General features: G+C 46.8%; 1 protein-coding gene across 1 annotated transcript in view; it reads right to left on the reverse strand.

Moving 5' to 3' along the window:
• Tsbp1 (testis expressed basic protein 1) overlaps positions 1-18,769 on the reverse strand; it is a 62,323-nt gene that overhangs the window by 9,078 nt on the left and 34,476 nt on the right. The window contains exons 8-18 of the mRNA XM_085832748.1: positions 11,521-11,541; positions 8,947-8,967; positions 8,333-8,353; positions 6,897-6,908; positions 6,276-6,290; positions 5,331-5,351; positions 4,198-4,224; positions 3,988-4,017; positions 3,507-3,557; positions 3,065-3,088; positions 2,505-2,525 (exon numbers count right to left, since the gene is read on the reverse strand). Of these exons, the coding sequence (XP_085688874.1) occupies positions 2,505-2,525; positions 3,065-3,088; positions 3,507-3,557; positions 3,988-4,017; positions 4,198-4,224; positions 5,331-5,351; positions 6,276-6,290; positions 6,897-6,908; positions 8,333-8,353; positions 8,947-8,967; positions 11,521-11,541 (264 nt within the window). The remainder of the gene's footprint in view (positions 1-2,504; positions 2,526-3,064; positions 3,089-3,506; positions 3,558-3,987; positions 4,018-4,197; positions 4,225-5,330; positions 5,352-6,275; positions 6,291-6,896; positions 6,909-8,332; positions 8,354-8,946; positions 8,968-11,520; positions 11,542-18,769) is intronic.

The following is an 18,769-nucleotide window of genomic DNA, read 5'->3' on the forward strand; positions in this document are numbered from 1 at the left end:
CTTTCTTTTTTGTTTCTTATATATCTGCCTTCTCTTTCTTCAAACTATCTATAGTATATGTTTTATTAAAATATTTTTATTGCAGTCTTTTGTCACCTATGAGGAAGCACTTGTCCTAGAATTCAGCCTTTTGGTGTTGCTCCTCACAACTGCTGCCCTGACATGCTGGACCCCCCAGGGATAAGAAAGAATAGGGATGAGAAAAATCTAACAGTGAATTTTCAAACTTCTGGGGAGAAAATCAGGAAAGAAAGTAGCCTCTCCTGGTGGCACGGCTCTGTAAATGGTGCCTTGGTTAGGAGACCTGAGGCTGTGGTATATGATGTTATGATGATATCTGTGTCCAGCATGATACAGATGTGTCCACCACACCTACTGCCCTGACATGCTGAACCCCTCACCCCCACACCTGCTGCCCTGACATGCTGGACCCCCCTCCCCCAAATCTACTGCCTTGACAAGCTAGACCCTCCACTTCACACCTGCTGCCCTGACATGCTGGACACCCCCCCACACACACCTACTGCCCTGACATACTGGACCCCCCCCTTCATACCTGCTGCCCTGACATGCTGGACTCCCCTCCCCCACACCTGCTGCCCTGACATGCTGGACTCCCCACTTCACACCTGCTGCCCTGACATGCTGGACCCCCTTCCCCCACACCTGCTGCCCTGACATGCTGGACCTCCCTACCCCACACCTACTGCCCTGACATGCTGGACCTCCCTACCCCACACCTGCTGCCCTGACATGCTGGACCCCCCTCCCCCACACCTACTGCCCTGACATGCTGGACCCCCCACTTCACACCTGCTGCCCTGACATGCTGGACCCCCTCCCCCACACCTACTGCCCTGACATGCTGGACCCCCTCCCCCACACCTGCTGCCCTGACATACTGGACACCCGCCCCCCCCCCCACAAACCTACTGCTATGACATGCTGGACCCCCACTTCACATCTGCTGCCCTGACATACTGGGCCCCCACTTCATACCTGCTGCCCTGACATGCTGGACCCCCCCCCCACAAACCTACTGCCCTGACATGCTGGACACCCCCCCACACACACATAAACCTACTGCTCTGACATGCTGGACCCCCACTTCACACCTGCTGCCCTGACATGCTGGACCACCCTCAAATCATGAGCCAAAATAAACCTTCTTCCTGAAGGTGCTTTCTGTCACAAGAACAAGAAAAACTGACAAACACAAGGGCCTGTGCCTAATCCGGAACATCGGGAGTTTCCAGCTCTGCCCTTGGGGCTGTACTGACAGCGTGTACATTGTGCAGAGAGAATATTTAGATGATCTGAGGGCATGAGAGGTATATTTGGATGGGGACTTCAGAGAAGCACTAGCTCAGCCTAGGCCAGAAGTGTCAATCCCAGTCCATCAAAGCAGCTCTTTGTCCTAACGTGGAGAGCACTACAACTTGACTATTAGACACTACTCTGAGTGTGCTTGTGGAGGTGGAGTGTGCATGTGTTTACAGTCTACGGGACAGATCCGGACACATACCATGGCTAAAATTGGGGTATTTTACCCCAAACACGGATTGCCTGAGCTGCTTTAGCCACTCTCTGGCCTTTTGGTTTTTTTTTTTGTTTGTTTGTTTTCCATGAAAGAATAGTTTGGGTGGAGCAGCCTCTTCAGACCCTGGAACTTCCTGACGGCCCTTCCCCCAATGCCCATTCATCACCCATCTCAGGCTTCGCCTCACCACACTAGTTTATGGTGCCTGTTGAGCATTTTGAGTTTTTGACAAGACCCGGAAAGACCTTTGCATTTAAAGTTCAGTGTGAGGAATCCTGGGGGATCCTGGAGTGAGCTGAGTTCTGGCTCATCATCTCATCAACTTTTGACCTGAAAATGCCTACTTGCTAATAGAAAGAGTGGGAAGCCCACATAACAGGAGTGGGAAGCCCATCTCTGGGAGCCCGCAGGTCCCCGTGAAGATGAAAACAAATGGATGTGCGAAACAGGAATTGAAAGGAAATAAAACTTGAGACCTGTGATTCATGTAATTTATGTCAAATAGCCCAAAGCGTTGTTTGTGAGCTTTGAAACCTGGGGCTGAGAACATAGCAGAACAGACCAGGACATGCCCAGGCAGGCCCATCGCCTCCCTATCTCCCACCCCTCTGACCTAAGTTAAATGTTAACAGGCTGCTGATGTTTAAATGGACCAAACATGTGAAACCGCGCCAATTCCTCCCCCAGCCCCACTTCTTTTCTTAAAACCCCCTAGCTTCCAAGCCTCGTGGTCGAATCCACTGGCTCCTGTGTGAGATACGTTTCCACCCGGAGCTCCGCCATTAAAATACCTCGTGTTGTTACATCAAGGTGTTGTGTTCTATTCGTGATTCTTGGGTGTACGCCGAATCGGGAGCTGAGTGGGGGTTTCCCCACTAGGTTCTTTCACTATCTCACTTTTAGAAGTGGAACCAGCTAAGCCATGAAAACCCCACATATCCCAGCAGAAAAGTAAAGAACTTACTTGAAGTTCTCTGTGTAATTACTAAGAGAGGGAGAGAGAAAAAGAGAGAAATCTGTTTAATTTTCCTTAAGTAAAACCAACATAGAGTTATCTAATGGTTTTGCTGGCGTCTGTTAGGGGAACACTCAGCTAGGCAGTAAGGGGACTTTCAGAACGACTCTATGGACATTAGTCCCAGGTCAAATTTATATGCAGGGTTAAGTAGTGATGAGGAAGAGGCAGACTGCCCTTCAGACCCCCTTCATTCTATACTTGGGCAACTTTGGGTCACAGACTTTCGAGGGATGCCTGGGCTGGGGTTTTGTGATTCCTTGTGCTTTCTGAGGAACACTCCACACTTAACACCTGTTATTCTTTCTCCAAAAAAAAAAAAAAAAAAAAATTCTGGCTTCTGCTATTAGACTTTTGTTGACAAACGCTAGCTCATTACTTCTTTGTATCCTAGTCTGCAGATGTGTGCAGTGCAGGGAAGCTGGGCAGGAAGGGAGTAAGCGGAAAGACTCAGAGCACATCAACAGAGGTGAACAGAATCAAACCAAAGCACAGTACTTAGTACTTACATAAGGGCAAGGTGTCTGGCGGAGCTGAAAAGGGAGAGTGGCTGTGAGTGGTTGGCTCAAGTTTCTCTTGTGCTCACAACTCTAGGCTTGTATTAGGTCCCACAACTGTACTCAGGGGTAAATATTTGGCCACAGTTTCCTATCCACTTTATAGGAATTAATAATGGCTCCTTTATAGGGCTTAAACAAGACCATGCAACTAGAACATTAGTTAGTCCTTACAGGACGGGGAGGGGGTGCGTATCTGAGGCCAGGGGAGGAGACAGTTAGATGACACAGGCAAAGGGAGTGGGGGTGTGGAGGTGGGGAGGGTGGGGATGGGGAGGGTTAGGGTGGGGGTGGGATTACACATCTTGTGTGTGCAACTCACACAATCTAGAGATGGGCAGGGCATACACAGAGCTCAATAAGGAAGGAAAACAGAAAATCGAGCAGGACTTACGAGGCTGACAGGGTTGATAACAAGGCTGACAAGGCTGACAGGGCTGACAACCTGTGGGACAGAGAACCGGCTTAGCACTTCCTTCTCCCGCTGTGCTGTCTGCACAGGTGAAGGGCGATGACCCAGGCAAGGGGAGGGGGTGGGATGGGGGGATGGTAGTGGGATCACACTTCCTGTCTACACACAGGGTAGAAGTGGGCAGGGCTGGCTCGGAGAAGGAAACAAAGTAGAAAATCAAGGAGAACTCACAGCTAGGCTTCAATGGTAGCTGTTGACAACCGCTGAGTCAGAGACTGGGGTTAGCACTTACCTTTTCCCACTGTTTTGTCTGCAAAGGTGGAGCTAAGCGACATAGGCGATGGGAAGGCGCGGGGTGGGGTGGGGGATCACACATCTTGTGTGTCTGCCCACAGGGTAGAAGTGGGCAGGGTGGACTCAGAGAATAACGGAGAAAAACAGGAGAAAATCAAGCAGGACTCACAGCTAGGTTTGATTGCTAGCTGTTGACAACCTGTGAGACAGAGAATTGGCCAAGTTAGCACTTCCTTCTCCCACTGTTTTGTCTTCAGAGTGGAGGCAAGGGGAAGGGGCGGGGTGTGGTTGTGGGGGTAGAATCACGAAACATAGAAATGGACAGGGCCTGCTTACAGAGCAGTAACAGAAAAACAGGAGAAAATCAAGCAGAACTCACAGCTAGGCTTCAGTGCTGGTTGACAACCTGTGGGACAGAGATTGGCTTTAGCACTTCCTTCTCGCACTGTTTTGTCTCCTTTAGAACTCTTTCTAACCACCCTCTGGTCCTGCCTGGACTCCTGTGACAGTTAGTAGACCTGAAGGGGCCCAGTGACATCATGGCTTCTGATACAGAAGGTTAAGTCTTATATTCCCTAAACCCATCGACCTTAGGACTGTTCAGGAAAGGGAGGTTGTAGGGCCCCAGAGCTGGATTTACTGATGGAAACAGGAGTTGGTCCACTCGAGAAGAGAAAATTATTGCTTTTTATTTTTCCTTATCCATTTTCCCTTTGTTTTATGTTTACATAGTGTATGTGGTATGAGTGTATGTGTGTGTGTGTCTGTGGTATGTGTGGTGTATGTATATGTGTGTGTCTGTGGTGTGTGAGTGTGTGCGGTGTGTGTGTGTGTGTATGTCTGTGTTGTGTAGGTGTAGGGTGTGTGTGTGTCTATGTGTGGTGTGTAGACGCACATGACTGGAGGTCAGAGCTGGACTTCTGGAGTTGGCTCTCTGCTTCTTCCTGTGGTTTCAGGGTAGAGCTTACCACTCAGGCTTATGGGACAGCATGTCTAACCTGAACTAAATTTTGGATTTTAAATTGCTGAGAAATTTTCTCCTTGTTATTTATTTTATGTAAGTCAATTCTTCGATTTTTTTCCCCCATAAAATTATTTAAAAGGTCAAAAACTTATGCTGATGTAAAAGTCAGTGCCAAGGAAACAGCAGCTTTTAAGCTCTGAGATTTCCTACATGGTGAGGGAAACTCCTAGATAGTATGGTTTCCCATGGGACAGACAGACAGGCCAGGGTGTCCTCCCAGCGGCACCTTGTAAGCATCTCATCCCTTTCCTCTGTCAGTTTTTCCTTCTCTGTAATCAGTCTTCTGGTGCGACTTAGGTAAAGTTTTAGAACCCTTTCCGTGTTCGCTTTCTATGTCTGTACATCAGTCAAGTCTAGACTTTATAGTACAGTGTTAGTAACCCAGGCAGATTGTGATCATGAAGTCTCTCCCCAGTGGCCAGATAAAGACGGTTGGAGCCTAGTGTGTGGGAGATGGGGGTGGGGGGTGGGAATGGGTGTAAACTTACATATGTCCACAGGTATTACAGCTGAAAGGCAATTAGAGAAGTTGATTACAACCTTGCTTCCTTTACAGAGAGAGGCTCTGAAACAGGGTCACTTAGAGCCTAGAACCTCCTGTTCCCACTGCCCGAGTACTGGGATTACATGTCACCGCCACACCAAGCCTGCTTGTACTCTGGTCCCCCCACCCCTTGCCCCCACATTAGGGGCAGAACCTCGGGCTTCACATGCTGCCACTCCTCTCCTAGACCCTTCCTTTTACATTTTTGCCTTTTATTTTGAGACCAGGTCATATTAGTTTGCCCAGGCTTGCCTTTCCCTTAGTCTGTAGCCCAAGCTAGGTCACGAAGAAGGCAGTACTGTAGCCCTGCCTCCTAAGTAGCTAGGCTTGCAGACCAAGCCAGCAGCCACATTTTGGTTTTCTTCCTGGCTGGGTATTTACCTGGTGATACAGATATCACTACAACAAAAGGCATTTAAAATTTTTCAGAGAACTGGTGACTACTTTGTGGAATTCCAGACAGTGGAACAGCAGACGGCTCAGAAAATGGGAATGTTTAGTTCCTTTGTTGGAACACCAGGTCTGATAGGAATTGTGGGGCTCTGAGAAGGCACAGCAGGGGCAGACAATACACTGATCACTTGTGGAGATGGGGCAGCTGGAAGACAGGAATATCCTTTTTCTTTCATTCATTTTTCCCTTCTGTATAAGCCCCCAATTCAGAAGTTAGAAAACCACAGGGACACGTTTTCCTTTGTTCCTCAGTTTTCAAGTCAGTCAAGGAATAGTCTAAAGGCCTACTAATAACCCAATGGAGCCATAACAGTTCGAGGAACTGGAGAGTTCAGCTACTGGGTCCTAACATGGATGGAGAAATTTGGTTTAAGATCTTTTCAACATTCCTGGAACGGTTTGGGGGTCTGTCACAAAAAGAGGCAGTCAGACTTACCGTTGGATCCCTCAGCTGAAAAACAAAGGCATAAATTAGTGTAGAAGTCTGGTGACCCTGCCCTCAGTGGAGGGACTGGGTGCCTCCCGGGGGACACACGAGAGTGAGCCTTGTCTCCCGGGGTGGGGTTTCCCTTTGCAGTGTGGTCACCTGCTTCCATTCAGGGGTGGCATCTTCTCTAACCCATGTTGCCTTGACTCATGCATACAGCCTTCCTCCCACCCTTGTCTTCCTGCCCATCCTGACAAGTCTCTATAAACTTTAGGAGGCTTTCTCTAAAGTGTGTGTGTGTATATGTGTGTGTGTGTGTGTGTGTGTGTGTGTGTGTGAGAGAGAGAGAGAGAGAGAGAGAGAGAGAGAGAGAGAGAGAGAGAGAGAGAGACAAGCTCTCATGTAGCCCAGTCTGGCACTGGTGACCTATGACCCTTGATTTTCCCCTCCTCCAGCTCTCCACTACTAGGTTACAGTGTGGCAGCATGCTCATTCCTTCCTGGGAACTGGCACCAACTAGACGATGGGAAAAGTAAACGAGATGGATGTTACATTCACAAGGCAGACGAAGTGGAGGGAAAGACCCCAACCTGAGAGTCCTTACTTACGAACAGCATTCGAGAGACTTACGGGTGCAGCTTTCTGAAGGCAGAAGAACAAATGAAGAAATGTCAGCACGCATGCATGTATGCATGTGTTCGTGTGTAGGGCTGAAGCTAAAAGTCTAAATCACAGGGATGACACTATAGCTAGAAAGAGGTGCAGGGCTCCCAGCCTCTGTCAGCTCAGGGCATTGTCTGTGCTTTTGCTGGCCTGGGTAGGAAAGGGACTGTGTTGTCAGCAGCCAGGTTTCATTCATTCTCTTTCCACCCAGAATGGAAAATTCTTCAAACTGCTCTTGAGATTCATAACATCATGACCTATGTGCTCTGGCTGTCTGCGCTCCCTTCAAACCCTCTGTCCCTACCCCTGACCACCTGAGCCATCAGGCGTTCCTGCTCCCTTTGATAGGCTTGTAAATGCTTTTCATTTTAATCAACTTGCCTTAAACTTCCTTTTTCACCCACGTCTCATATAGCTAGAAGAAACAAAACTAGCAATACAATTTTCATGTATACATATATTATTTCAAATATATAATATTTCAAAAGTTTTTACACAGAGAAGACACTGATAGTAGACTTCAGGTCACTAAGGAATATTATTTTCTTTTTCTGTGAGAATTTCCAAGGCTGCAGGTGTGGGGTGGTCAAGAATATGGATGGAGGCAGCCTTGAGTCAGGGCTACAGGTGTGTGCCAATTTGTATGCCAGAAGTCAATTCATGATGACTTTAATTCATCTACAAAAAGATCATTAGGACCAGAGTTCATGGAAGGAAAAGACCCATTGTAGAGGTTACAATGGTCATGATTTTGTGGGTGCTGGCCTGCCTCCTCCAGTCTCTAGTAGGCCCTCTCTCTTGAACTGGAAAGCACTCCTGAGTCCTCTTAGAACGTCTGAATCTTTCTCTGGTGCTTGAGAAAATTCTTCTGACTACTGCAGATCATGTGTTAATATGTTTCAGAGCATATCACGATGTTAAGTGAACATTTCCTTGCTCTTTTTCTTTCATTAGTTATTTTTTTGTGTCTGAGTATCTTATCTGCGTGTAAATATATCTGGTTACTATGTGTGTATCTGGCATCTGCAGAGACCAGAAGGTGGTACTGGATCCTCTGGGGCTGGAGTTACAGTTGTGAGCTCCATGTGGGTGCTGGGAACAGAACCTGGGTCCTCTGCAAAAGCAGCAATTGCTCTTAACTGCTGAGCCATCTTTGCAGCCCCTCTCTTAATGTGTAGCTCTAGAGAATTCTTAGCAAGCACAAAGCGGGAAGCACAGCAACACATTTAAACCATCATAGTGTGGTAACAAAAACCACCAAGAGGAGCAACAGGCCAGGCCATCTGAACATTATGCAAGGGCAAGGAACACCAGAGAGAAAAACAAAACAAAACAAAACAACAAAACAAGACCCCAAACAACAATAACAATAACAACAACAAAACAACCCATAAGGGACTTACCACTGGAATCCATACATTGTACTGTAAATAGATACAAATGATTGTGATTAGACAGAAAGAAGGCAAACTGTTTTCCAAAGGAGTGTGCAGATAGCAGCCTTTCTAGGCGGCACTGACTCCAACAGTAAGCATCAATCGTCCCCATGACACCCAGCCTTTCTGTAGACTTAGCTAGAAGCAGGGCTTGCCTCCTCATTCTTGCTTTTTGTGTAGGTACTACAGGTGAGATCCTTAGGGGTAGCCTTTCCTTGCCTTCTTCCACCTATCCTATTCCATCCTATCAGGCACATGTGCATCACTCTCTTTGCCAGCCCCCTTTTATATCTGTGCCTACCCTTTAAGCTTTCCCCCAATCTGCTTGACCATTTTGTTTGCCTTGGAAACTATCCCAATGTTTGACATATCCTTACAATCATAAGTATATGATTGCATGCTGCCTAATGCTAATTTTAAGGCCGTGGGATCCCCATTTTCTAAAATATGACTAGTCTTTAAGGAGGATGGTAATGATACAGGGAAAAGCCAGGCCAACAAGCAGAATCCGTGAACAATTGGAAGCCAAAGTCCTTAGTCATAGAGAGTCACTAATAATGAACCAGGGCATTTTCACTCACCAATAGGTCCAGGAGTTTGCACTGAAAAGAAATTAGAATTGACATTAGTTTGAATGTTTTTGCTGAAGAGTGTGTGTGTGTGTGCATTTTATTGGGGGGGTGCAGAGCATGGGTGCAGTGACAGTGTTGAGACTGTGGAGAGCTAGGTCAGTCTGCAAACTATGAACAAAAGCACAGGCAGCACTCACTGTGGGGCTGCTGTGGGCATAGGGAACAGAAAGACAGAACCGTGCTTCCCCCTCTGCCAGCTTATATGAGGGACTGGGATTGAGTCAGATTTTTTTTTTTTGAGTCACTGGCTACTATGTCCCAGGGGCATAAAGGTGTAGTAGGTGAGGGCCCTGTTCATCCCTCTCCCAGCTTCTAGCTATTTGGAGGCTAATGGTTGGGTCTGCTGTCTGGATTTGATTAGCTTCAGAGTCTGAACAATGAGTCAGCGGAGCCTTCTGCTTTTAATGAAGAGTTGGCTTTCAGTTGATGCTGCTTCGGCAATCTGAAGACTGGAAACCCATCACCTCGTTCTCAGTGTTGCTTATGTAGGAAGGAGCCTTGGTGGGTACCATACATCCAGAATGGAGAACTACAGATGCCTGCTCAGAAGCTGTGGCCATGCCTCTTGTGGGATTTCTGTAGATTTGCGTACTCAGGGACTCTGAGGGATCTGCGGGGGGAATTTTCCAGGACAGTGAAGCTTCTGTTTTGTTGGTTGGACCATGGAAGGGAATATTCTGAGGTGGCTTTTGAGCTTTGCAGAGACCACAGTGAGGACAACTCTCAGGAAGGGGTTTGGCTGCTGCTGTCCTGCTGGCTGGCAGCTTTCTCCTGCTGAGGACACACTGAGTAGGCTGTATCAGATGGCATCAGATGGCTACCATAATCCTGTGAATTCAGAGTCAGGTCAAGACCCCCAGTGGCTCTGCAGACACCGCCCCCCCCTTCCCACTGTCTCACCCCATGGTGCTTATGATGGATAATGTCTGTGACTGACCCATCTGAACATGGCTTTCCAGATCCAGATCCCCTGGGCTCTGAGCAGTTAGACAAACTAGAATTTGGAGTATTTTGCAACATAATTTAGCAGTTCTGTGTGTGTATGTATGTGTGCATGTATATGTGCATGTATGTGTGGCTTACAGGTTCAGAGTTTCAGTTCACGGTCATCATGGCGAGAAGCTTGGCATCATCAAGGCAAGCATGGCTCTAGAGGAGCTGAGAGTTCTTCTACTTCTTGTTCCAAAGACAAACAACAGAAGACTGTCTTCCAGGCAGCTGGGAGGAGGGTCTCAAAGTCCATCTCCACAGTGACACATCCTCCCAGCAAGGCCACATGCCTCCTAATAGTGCCATTCCCCGGGCCATGCATATTCAAACTGCTATAGCAAGTGTGTGTGTGTGTGTGTGTGTGTGTGTGTGTGTGTTGTGCGCACACACACACGAGCACATGTGAGTGTATGCCCTTGTTCTTGTGGTAGAGCTTTAGAATATCTGCTAAGTTAATGCCAGCCAGCCACATGACCTTTACATGGGTACATGATACTCTGTTTCCTCCATTTTCCTTCGTGTCCATCCTTGTACCGCGTGTGTGCCTGTTCTATTCTTCCTGTTCTCAGCCGTGTCTGATCTCCCACCTGCTGTCTCCCTCACTCTTCTTCCCATTTCCCTTCTGTTTGTCCAGCTTTTCTTTTCTTTCTCTCTTTAGCTGCCATCTTCCTTCTCCTTTACTTTGTGGTTGCTTTTAAGCTTTCTCTTCTGTTAGGCCTGTTCTTTCTCCAGTTCAGCAAGTTCTGTAACCTGCTTGTGACGCCCAGCAACGGTAGCAGAAGGACTAAGAGTCTTCTTTATTAAGGTCAGCTGTGAGGCCTATGCTATCTTCACTACAGTCAGCATCTTGAGGTCCAGGGAGATAATATAAACGGCAAAGAGATGTTACAGAGTTAGCCATCCATGGCGTGGTTGTGAAATTCAAAACAAAGCTTAATTTTTGCTTGTAAGACTATAAAATGGTGAGCAAAAAAAAAAAAAAAAGTTTATGTGTGTCTAGGACTCAGTTCATAAAGCTATAAGATGGGCAACTTTTTCTTGGCACCCAGACACTCCTTGTAGTATTTCTGTGGAAAAATGTAAATCCGGGAAGTCACAGTTACCATGGAAGTTGGCAACAATAGAAGCTGACTGTCCTGGAGAAAAGTCATCTGAGAACTTGGAAGTCAAAAGAAGCTTGGTGTTTCCATCACTTACAGGATGAACAAAATTCGTGGAAGCCATGAGGGTTTCGGGGCTCTATTGAAAGTCTTTGTTGTGTGCTGGCTCCGTAGGGCTGGATAAGGACCAGTGGGTCAGGAAGAGGCAGCCCATAGGCTGATTTTTTTCACTTTGGGTTCCACTGTCATAGTTAATATCCTTTTACTGTGGAGCCTGGTTTACTGCTACCCTGGGGAGCTCTGGAAAACGATGATCAAGCAGTGGGAGTAGTCTGTCTTTGGGTCTATGGGTACAGATGATTGGCATGAAAATGAACAGCTACCCTAAGTCTCTTGAGGGTCAAGAGGTGCAACGGAGACGCAGGTGACTTACGGAAGGTTTTTTGAGTCAGTTCTGGAAAGAAACAGAACAGAAGTTAGCAGGTGTCCTGGGCTCTGACTGCCCTCATCTATGTGCCTCCTCAGCTGGGGTCTGAACTTCGAGCCTAATGGAGGCTATAGCAAGCTTGTTCCCTTGCTATGAGTACTCGAACAAGCTCAGGCAGGGAAAAGCCCTTTGCCCAACAGTCCCCCTGGGATGTGGGTGCCCAAGGTTTAACTTAAACCCTTGCAAAGGACTAGACAAACCCTCCCTGCTGGAACTCTTTTCCCCTCCCACTGTCCTCCCTCACACTCTTGTGTGGCACGATGTTGGTGAGCCCCTTGTTGGTTCTATGGGGGTTCTGCCTCTACTTTGTCAGTTTTCACAACCCAGAGGTGACCCACTGACATGCCAAGTGGAGGAGAAACAAAAAGGCGAAGAAAATGACACAATGAGACCTTTGAGACTCCACCATGAAGAGCAGGAGAATACCTGTTAGTTGCCACAGAAAAAGCATGAGCTCTACAGTTTAGAAGGGACAATAAACTTACTGATAGGTCCTGTAGCTCCGGCTAGAGAGATGGGGAGAGAGATCATTATGCTTAATTGATGTGAAGGTAATATCTAATAACTGAATACCCATCCTTCAACATTGTGCATGGAAATGCTAGGAAAACCCAGGGTGGCTTGTATTGCTAGTCATAGGCAGCCCTCCAATTGCACAACACTGGGAACATGTAAAACTGGAGGCTTCTTTTCATTCTGTGACCTTAGACAATCAAGAAAGACGATGTGGGGTTTGTAATGCATATATTTCTCTTCTTGTGTTTCCTGAGAGATTTATGGTTTGAGAAATATAATTTCCTTTTCTGAGGGGTGACTATACTGCCCCCCAGTGTTCTTTTATTAAGTCAGCTTATGGGATAGGTCACTGCATGGCATGCATGGCCTCTTTGGAAACTGTAAGGAGGTATGTCCACTCACACCTCTGCAGGTTTGCTATGCACAGGGCTAGAGTGGAGGACAAATACTCACGAATAGGTGCCGAGAACTGCACTGTAATGGGAACAAGAGTGTATCAATGTGGTTGACAGTTGCAGAATCTGCTTGCCACCAATATTCACCAAAGAAATCACAAAGCAACTCAATGGGGGTGAGGGTGGGGTAGCGCTAATACAAAGATGGCAGCTATCTCAGAGAGAGCAGAGACTTCCCATCAGAGCAAGTTATCGAGGACCCACCCATCTTAACAAATAAGTATTTAATAAAAATATAAAATGACAATAAAATAAAGATGTAAGAACTACTTGACGTTCCCTTGTCTTTTCTTCTTTTTAAAGTTATTTGTTTTATGCATGAGTATACTGTCACTGTCTTCAGACACACATCAGATCCCATTATAGATGGTTGTGAGCCACCATGTGGTTGCTGGGAATTGAATTTAGGACCTCTGGAAGAGCTCTTAACTGCTGAGCCATCTCTCCAGCCAGACGTTCCCTTTTCTTAAACTCAGTGATATTTCATGACACCTTGTCTTAGGTCTTGGATATCAGGAAGTGCTCTAAACTTTTAATGTGATCAGGAAACATGCATGGAAAATCCTTCCAGACAAGAGTTGGGGCAGGTGGGGTACAAAGAGGGTAGGATCCCAGATCTCATAGAAGGACAAAGAGGTTAAAAAAAGAACTCACTTATAGGTCCAATGGTTCCAGCTAAAATATTGGAAAAATAAACCAAAATCAGTTAGTTCTCTAGCAGAGGTAAACAGTTTGCATCAAAATTCTTTTTGGGAAATTCCAAAACCAAAGCCAACAGTGCCGTTTTCACTCCGATGGGCAGCACGAGCTGGGGTCAGCCCCCTCCCGGGGAGAGTAAGTGCGCTGTCAACATACCTATCGCCTTCCTGTTAGCTGGCCATCTCCAACTGTTTAGCTAGAGTCTATGGCCTCATCTTCTGAAGGAGACATTGGAATTCCTATCTTTGTGATGAGTTAGATCCTTGTTCACCAGAGTAACCTGGCTTGCCATGGTGGTATGAGACAGACTGAAGCTATTCTAGGCAGGGATTGTGGGTGAAGGAATCCAGAGCCTAGACTCCCGTGCTCAGCAAAATAGCATTCTCCTTGTGCAGGGTGTGACTCATGAGCCCTGACTCTGACATTCTTTTTCCTCTTGCCTTCAGGATTAACCTATTCTAGGTATGAACAGCCTCAGAAATCTGAGCAGACACTTTAACAAATCCACTAAGCCCCAAGGAGGTTCACTTTTCTTGTTAGTCACATGCTGTTGTGTGGAGACTCCACAGGGATGGAGAAGCTGACTCAGTTGGGGTCAACCGTGTTCTGCTTTTATTTCCTTTCTAAGTGCAGAAGATTCAGATCCTATAACATGATGAAACTCAAGTTTTAATGTATGTGTAAATCACCCAGTGACCTTGACAAACACTGGGTCTGATTAGTAGGCCAGGGGTGGGCACCAGGCTGAGGTTCGGTATCTCCATCAGAATCTAAGGTGATTCCCCCCTGGGGCTACAGGGGACTGATCAAATGTCCTATCAGCTGTCCTCATGTCTCCTGCTCTGCATCACATAGCTCCTGACAGATGATTGTTACAATGCCACCTGCAATGGTCTCCAGGCCCTTCTTCTAGACTTGTGCTCACATGCACACACCACACCACACCACACCACACCACACCACACCACACCACACACACCACACCACACCACACTCTTCACTCCTCCCACAAACCATCACTGATGGTGTAGGGACCCTTCATCTATAGGCTGGTGCTCTCTGAATGCCATGGAGCCCTCTCTCCATTGCTGAGGAGGACACCATGTTAGTCTTCTCCCTCGAGTGTCACCGGAGCTTCAAGAAGAGAGACAGTTCTACGTTTTGCTAGTCTGTCTGTCCCTGACAAGTCTCCCTTTGCAGCTGGTACTGCAGGTTTGGGAGGGGTTCTGTCTCACAGGGGTGCCCAGTATGTCAAGAGCAGGGAAGGAAGGGGAAGAGTGGGCAGTGGTCACAGGAGGAAATAGAGGTGCCAGGGCAGTAAATGTCAAAGCTGTTCTGTGTAGTGAGGCAAAGCTACTGAGGATCAAATGCAGAGAGGAACTTACAGATGTCTCCAGCGTTGCCGGCTAAAACAGAAACACAAAACCTTAAGTTTGGAAGGAGCATGACTCAGGGCATTTGTTTTTTTTTTTGTTTTTTTTGTTTTTTTTTTTTTGTGGGGAGGGCGGGCGGGGAGTCCTCCATGTGGGAGGATTCTGGGAAGTCAGTGCATTTCCTTGGTTGTTTAAGAGGCTGAGGTCACCCTCTAAGGTTATTAACCTAGACTGTTTTGTATGACGTGCTTCACCTGGCCCCAGGATTGTCCTCATGCTTTTAACTGAGTGAACTTGGGCTTTTGTTAGCAGACTCTTCACTGGGTTGCATAAAGCGGTGGAACTGTTACTTAAAGGAACTTGAAAGGAGGGCAATTTCCACACTGGGAGGGACAGGAAGAGTCAAAGAGCTTCCTCTGTCTTAGTGTGTCTCCTTACCGCCCTTCATAAGCCCCCCCAGAGCAGGCATTGCATAGCAGACCCAGGAATAGAGTTAGAGTTTGGGGAAACGTACTCAGAGGTTCGGATAAGGACTTGGTGCTTCTTGTTCTACCTGTAATAGAAATCAAGAACATTCCTGAAAACCACAACTGGTTGAGATACAGAAATCAACTGTATTTTAGGTGCTCACCCCCAATTAATACATCTACAGTCCAACATGTGAGGCTTAGAAAACATCTCTGAAAAGGGGCGGAAAGCCTCTGTCAGGGCTGGAGGATCAAGACAGCTAGCTGCTGAGAGACAGTTTCTTCAAAAGAGAGGACATGGTGTGGGACTGGTAGATCCCATTACTGGTAGTAATGAGTATGGTCAAAATAAACTATATACAATTCTCTAAAGGTTCATGAAAATACTACAAAAAGGAAAGAACTGTGAGCTTACAGTTTAGACCATAGAGGGCTGGTGATTCTGTCCCCTCCTCCCAGATATGGCTCAGAGTCTTGAGGTTATAGACCTAAGTGTCACCTCCTCGGTCTTCATGCTTCCCTACTTCTTATCCTTCTAGCTGTTTGAAATCTTTCAAGTTTATTGTTGTGATTACTTAGGTAACTGGTTTAAGCTCTCAGGAGAGACTTGCCTATGTTCATACAACTAAGGAGTGGGATGCAGCTCCAGGCAGCTTGACAACAGTCCTCCATACATCAGAAAGACGTCAGTCAACACTCAGGCATGAGTTAAAAGTGTCTGTGAGCAGAAACTCCCCTGGGGCGGTTGTAGCTAGACAGGGCTGTGGTCAAAGGAAGACTCTCTTGTGGTAGTAGAATGTAAAGATACAGAAGGGAAGTGACTGCTGAGGAGCTGAGGAATGTGTGGCCAAAGGCATGAGTTTGCTTAGGTCGGCACTGCCTTGCAGAGAAATGTTCTGAAGGTATGAGGCAGCTCTCCAGAATCATGAGCTATGAGCCCTATCACCCTGGCTTATTGGAGAACAGGTAACAAAGGGGGTGGTCCTCTGCCTAGTATGGGAACTCAATGACATAACATTGTGAAAATAGAAGAAAAACTCACTTGGCGGTTCTTGAGCAATAGCTGAAGAAGGGTACAAAAAAAATCAAGTTAATGTGGATAGTGGTTCACACATTGCACCTTCACCCCCGAATCTACCAGGAGAATCTCCCAGGATACACTAGGCCTTCAATTGCCCAGTAGGCACAGCACCATCTCTCTGCCTGGTCAGGACTAAGTTCTTAAGAACATAGGTTTGGGATTCCCTTCCCGAGGGTACCACAGTTAGGGGAATACTTATTGCGACAGTGTCTTGACACTACCTTGCTTTGATAGCTGAACAGCCCTCTCATTTGGTGATCACAGAACAGGAGAGGAGAAGTGATTGCTGGGTCCTTACAGTATTGTATGGTAGCTCTATAGTTAATAACATATATTTAATGATATAAGATTGTGAAAATAGAAAAAACTCACTTTGTGGTCCTTGGTTTATAGCTGAAGAAGAGTAGAAAAAAGAAAAAAATTTGAGTTAGTGTAGACAGTGGTTGTGATGGCTTGTATATGATTGGCCCAGAGAGTGCCACTATTAGGAAGTGTGGCCTTGTTGGAGTAGGTATGTCACTGTGAGTGTGGGCTTTAAGACTCTAGTCCTAACTCTCTGGAAGCCAGTATTCTCCTAGCAGCCTTCAGATGAAGATGTAGAACTCTCAGCTCCTCCTGCACCATGTCTGCCTGGATGCTGTCATGTTCCTGCCTTGATGGTAATGGACTGAACCTCTGAACCTATAAGCCAGCCCCAGTTAAATGTTGTCCTTATAAGAGTTGTCTTGGGGAAAAAAAAAGTTGTCTTGGTCATGGTATCTGTTCACAGCAGTAAAACCCTAATTAAGTGGTTCACACACTGCACCTACATCCCCAGAATCTTCTCAGAAGCTACACCTGAAGGCTTTCCATTGTCCAGGAGGCACAGTGCCATCTCTCTACCTGGTCCCTTTGCGACCCTGCCTCTCCTGCTCTTACCCCTCCCATCAACAACAGCTATTGGTCTTGCTGACTGCCATCTTAAAGGGCTTACTCATTAGGCTCAAAAGCTGTGTATTCCTGTGCATGAGCCTGTTCTCCAATAAGCCAGGGTGATAGGGCTCATAGCTCATGATTCTGGAGAGCTGCCTCATACCTTCAGTGTGTGTGTGTGTGTGTGTGTGTGTGTGTATGTGTGTATGTGTGAATGTGTGTGTGTGTGTGTGTATGTGTGTATGTGTGTGTGTGTGTGTGTATGTGTGTATGTGTGTGTGTGTGTGTGTGTGTGTGTGTAAACAAGAAGTCCAGAGAGAATCAATTCCCAAACAATGCCAGTTGCAGCACACAGAGCCGGAGCACCATGTTTCATTGCTGCCAGCCTGACTTGGAGGCGTCTTTGGGAGAGTTGGTGCTGTCAGTCACACAGAACTTTTCACTCCCCCACAGACACATGACACTAAGTCGCTCATGCTGCATCCCCTGTTCTCATTGAATTCCCTCACCTCCTATATTTTTCTGCCCTTGTTATGCAGATTTGGAAATCTATGTGTTTCCTGACATGATATTTGACTAAGACTTAAGTAAGGACAAAGAGTATTGGGGTGTCTGTTTATAGTGAACCAAGAAATGTGGAACTTGAGTTTCTGCAAAGCTTCTGGAGGAGGTATGACGGTTCAGGGATGTGGCCTTGTGATGACCAAGGGGCTGACTATTGGCAGAGCAGAAGAAAAGTGAAGCGACTTACCAGGATTGGATCTGCTCAGTCCTGAAATTAAAAACAAAAAACAAAAAAAACAAAAAAACAAAACCAGAGTGAGTGTCTCACTGACTGACAGAGTGCTCAGACTCTGTGAACGTTGCCTTGAAGCAAGGCTGTAGGAAAGAGTCGCAACCCATTTTCTGACAGTGGTTGTGGGGAGTGTGGTGAGCTGGTATCTCTGGACCACCCTCCAGGTATAGCCCTAGGCACTAGTGTGTTTCCTGAGGAACACTGGCAGTACTGAGAAGGACTAGAATCCACAGAGTAAAGATCAGACATTTTGAAAAAGAACAAAATAGAGCAAACAAATACAGAAAATAATTCTTTGTTCACATGGGTGAACAGAGAATGAACTCGGTCAAAGGGTTAGTGAAGCCTGGGGAAGTTCTGCAGGGACTACCAATTCACTGTGAGGCTAGTCTTACCTCAACTTGAAATAAGCTAGAGTTATCTGAAAGATGGTAACCAAATCTGAGAAAATGCTTCCATAAGATCTGGCTATCAGGCACTTCCTGAATTAGTGATCAATGAAGGGAGAGCCCAACCCATTGTGGGTGGTGCCATTCCTGGGTTCTATAAGCAAGCAGGCTGAGCAAGCCAGTAAGCAGTGCCCCTCCATGGCCTCTGCATCAGCTCCTGCCTCCAGGTTCCTGTCCTGCTTAAGTTCCTCTCCTGACTTCCTTTGATGATGAACATTGTACTGGTTGGTTTTGTGTGTCAACTTGACACAAGCTGGAGTTATCACAGAGAAAGGGGCTTCAGTTGGGGAAATGCCCCCATGAGATCCAGCTGTAAGGCATTTTCTCAATTAGAGATCCAGGGTGAGAGGGCTCTTTGTGGGTAGTGCCATCCCTGTGCTGGTAGTCCTGGACTCTATAAGAAAGCAAGCCGAGCGAGGCAGGGGAAGCAAGCCAGTAAGTAACATC

Source organism: Mus caroli, unplaced genomic scaffold (assembly GCF_978045245.1).
Source record: "Mus caroli unplaced genomic scaffold, Mus_caroli_1 scaffold_18, whole genome shotgun sequence".
NCBI classification, from domain to species: domain Eukaryota; kingdom Metazoa; phylum Chordata; class Mammalia; order Rodentia; family Muridae; genus Mus; species Mus caroli.